Source organism: Phoenix dactylifera, unplaced genomic scaffold (genome assembly GCF_009389715.1).
Source record: "Phoenix dactylifera cultivar Barhee BC4 unplaced genomic scaffold, palm_55x_up_171113_PBpolish2nd_filt_p 000214F, whole genome shotgun sequence".
Classification (NCBI taxonomy): domain Eukaryota; kingdom Viridiplantae; phylum Streptophyta; class Magnoliopsida; order Arecales; family Arecaceae; genus Phoenix; species Phoenix dactylifera.
The window spans coordinates 405,736-409,541 of NW_024067725.1; the positions used below are offsets into that span (position 1 = coordinate 405,736).

The window sequence follows — 3,806 nt, forward strand, 5'->3', positions numbered from 1 at the left end:
TTGACACCTGATTTGTATGTTCCAGCATTATGATCTGTTGAGCATATTCATGAGTAGCATATATGTTTACTTGATTATTCCATATATGCTTCAGATGAGTTGATATTGATTGTGGTGATATTGATGATTTACTCCATATTCTCTATGTTGAGATCATGTTCATCTTGTTATTGATCTTAAGATTTCACCTCGAGCCATGATTATATCTTGTCTCATGTGCATAGTACTCTCTACTCCACTCACTGAGTATTCATACACTCACTCCCCAGTTTGATATTTTTGATTGCAGGGCAGGTATTGTATAGAGAGGAGCAGGGTTAGAGATTGCCTGCTAGCTGTGCCGCTCCATAGTATAGTATAATATAGATAAAGGTTTATACATTTTGGTGTATTATAAACCTTCTATTGTATATAGTGTATAGTTACAGTCATAGATCCTGTTGTGGATATGGGTTTGACCATGGATGGAATGAGAACCAGATTTTTATACAGATGAGTTATATGTCTGAGATGATGTATTGATATATATTGTCCAGGTTCATTATGTGACAGATTATGTGATTGCTGCTCTGACAGGTAGCGTTGTTGTATGTATTGAGATAATCCTGACAGGTCACTATAGAAAAAGTGATCATTTTGTGCATGTATCATGCCAATTTTTTCAAGATTTATTGATGATTGATAGGTAGTAGGGTTCTACGCGGTTGCTGGTGGCCTTATGCCTACCCGCACCCTAGGACCGTCGCGGCGGCCCGCCGGAATGGGGCGGGGGTCGTGACACTCAATGATTTGCACGGATCAAAGAAGCCTTCGAACCCAGAATCAGTATGCAGCAAGCCCGTTGATTGAAAGAAAAATAGCAGAAAGGGAGAATAAAAGTTCTCTGCTTTTTTATTATTACCTCTGTCTAATCCGAAGAGGCCTATTTATAGACTTCTTCGGGACAGATGCGACCAAAAACCAATCCAACGGTCAAAATTGGTAAGAAATTTTGGTTAAATAATAATTAAAAGTTTTCATACTTAAAATATATATATTATATATATAGGTTAAGAAGGGAGTATGGTTTGGATGGTTGGTGTGTTGGTTTGATGTGGATGAGGTTGTCGGTTCGACTCTCTATTCGCTCTTTTTTATATTCTCATATGGAGGATTTATTTACGTAAAGGATCTCATTGGAGGCAGCTCGGTTCTGTGCTCGTCCCATCCGAGTGCCCTGTAAGGCGGCGAAATCTACTTTAAGGAAAGTGACCGAAATCTACTTCAAGAAAAGTGACCAAAGAATCGTAACAAGGATCCCAGGGCACTCGGACCACAGGTGCAAAGAATCTCGGATCGGACGTAAATAAATCCTCCATATGAGAATATAAAAAGGAGGGAATAAAGAGTCGAACCCACAACCTTATCCACATCAAACCGACATACCAACCATCCAAGACATACTCCCTTTTTAATATGGGCTCGAGTCCATATTGCCACTATAAGGGTCCGATCCGAGTGCACCGTGGTTAATATGGGCCTAGAGATCCTTATTCCCTGGGAAGAACTGTAGCCTTACCCAAACTCTGGTCAATTCTGTTAGCCTTATTGGCCCTTATTTCTCCAATTAGTATTCCTAGACCTCTGGACCATCACTCTCTATTCCATCTTGCAGGGGAAGACACACCCTAAGAGTTCCTGTTATATAGTGTCATGGGTACATGTACATATAGGTACGCATGTATGTAAGTGTCATGGGTACATGTACATACATAGGTATGCATGTATGTATGTACCCATGCTACTATATATATGTGTGGTAATTATATATAACTCACTGTGGCCATGAGGATAGTGGTTCTATAGTTTTGCTTATAATTTGTTCCGGCATGGGTACAAATGTTGGACGAGATCCCAGGTCTAGAGATCATGACCTATTACGGTCGTTGAAACCATGCTAAAAGCCCACATAGCTTTTAAGTAAATGCGCCTTCTATAGACCAACAGTGTAGCAGATTGGGTGGCCTCCTATGCGGCTTATCATTCAGGCGAGTTTATCTGAGTGGACCAAGCTTCTGTCCTGTCTTCTCTGCAGTCTCTTTTACTTTCTGGCTATTTGGACAACCCCACACTTGATGTGTGTGAGTCGCCGATGTATCGAAAAAAAAAAAAAAAAAAGGCCACACGGCTTGTTATGCTGCTGAAAAATCATAAAACCCTTAGTGGATTAACTCAGTGAATTAACTAACGAAAAGATGATGGGGGTGCAGCCCCTGAGAAAGCTGATGGATTTATTTTCCATGAAGACCTTAAGGTTCTCAACGTGCTTAGACCATTGACTGCAAATGAAGGAATAACATGTCTCTTTCTAGGACGAAACTATGCGGTAATAGATTCTAAGAGCTCCATAGAATATCAAAATTTGATGGCTAATGGCTTTCTAGCTTTATTCCAGTGGTTAGCTACCAAACGCTAAGTAAACATCCATTCTTTCTGGTGGCGATGAGGTTTAAAAAGTCAAAAGAATCCCAAAAGTTGTATACGGACTTGGAGGTTTAACTAAAACCAACCTTTTCCTCCCTCTTCTTCACGCTAGATCTCCTAAAAGTTTGTGGTAAAGTATTCTATAACATCGCCACTTGAAGCTTCTACCGACAAGGAAATGAAGTGAGCCGCAAAATAAGAATGATACTAAAGGAGTTAACCCTTCAAGGTCATAATAGACAGATTCAAAAGGGAGGCATGCGCTCCTTTCCTTTTTCCCACTAAATTTTACCGCTGAAATCCAATGTCACCTCATATCCTCATCTGATCTAAGCTTACAACAGGGAAAATTTGAACTGCTGCCGAACTGGAGCAAGCAGAAATCTTCACATGATATGACACCCCGCAGTGTTGTCCTCATTGAAGTAGTCGGCGAAGCCCATAGCTTGCGACTGCACTGGTGGAGCGTGATGCACTGGTGGTTCATAGTAGTAATGACCCCGAATGCAATAAGGCTGGGGGCCGGAGTAGGCATTCATTGTATAATACGGCATCAGAACTGCAACAGGCTCCACTGGATAGTAAACCCCAGCATGAGATGCCATTAGGTTAGCACTATTTTGGGCCATTGTCGGCGCCACCGCACAATTCACCTGAGGAATAGCAGGATACAAGCTCTTTGCCACCTCAGGAGGAACGAAGAGGTCATTACTATCATTAATCTTCATCTTTCCCTTCTCATCTTTCTTGTTGCTGTCGTTTCTCTTGTCGGCATCGCCAGTTTTTGAGGTCTTCTCAGCTGCAGAATTGGATTTCTCTGTATCAGTGGCTTTTTCTTTCCCACTAGCCTTCTCTGCTTTCTTGTCGCTTGTGTCAGAGTTATTCTCTTCTTTTTGTGGCATCTGGGTCTCCTCGGTCAATATCTCTGCTGTCTTGCCAATCTTCGCCAACTTCTTAACAAGGACTGGGGCATCGATGTTGCCGGTGACAGTTACTCTGGGAAGTGTGGAATGGATCTCTGTTTTTAGAACGCCTATTTAGATATGAACAATTGAAGTTAGAAGCTTTAACAGAGCAAGGATCAACAGAAGAAAGAAAGAGAAGCCAATAAATGGTTTGGAGGTCCATACCTTTAACGCTTAGCGCCTTCATCACCTTTCTCCTGCAGCCCTCGCAGCAATTGACGGAAACCTTTAAATCAACTCTCTGGACAAAAGCCGGCGATTTTAGAGAGAGAAAGGATAGAAAGAGAGAGAGAGAGAGAGAGAGAGAGAGAGAGAGAGAGAGAGAGAGAGAGAGAGATTTTCGTCATGCGTCACCTTTACGTCCTCCTCCTTGGCCAT

General features: G+C 41.9%; 1 protein-coding gene across 1 annotated transcript; it reads right to left on the reverse strand.

The window, feature by feature from the left end:
- Nucleotides 1-2,680: 2,680 nt before the first annotated feature.
- On the reverse strand, nucleotides 2,681-3,806 carry LOC103721495. Its single transcript, XM_008811736.3, has 3 exons — nucleotides 3,783-3,806; nucleotides 3,594-3,669; nucleotides 2,681-3,496 (listed from the first exon to the last, which is right to left on the reverse strand). The coding sequence occupies exons 1-3, from the start codon at nucleotides 3,804-3,806 to the stop codon at nucleotides 2,850-2,852; spliced, it is 747 nt and encodes a 248-aa protein (XP_008809958.2). The 3' UTR covers nucleotides 2,681-2,849.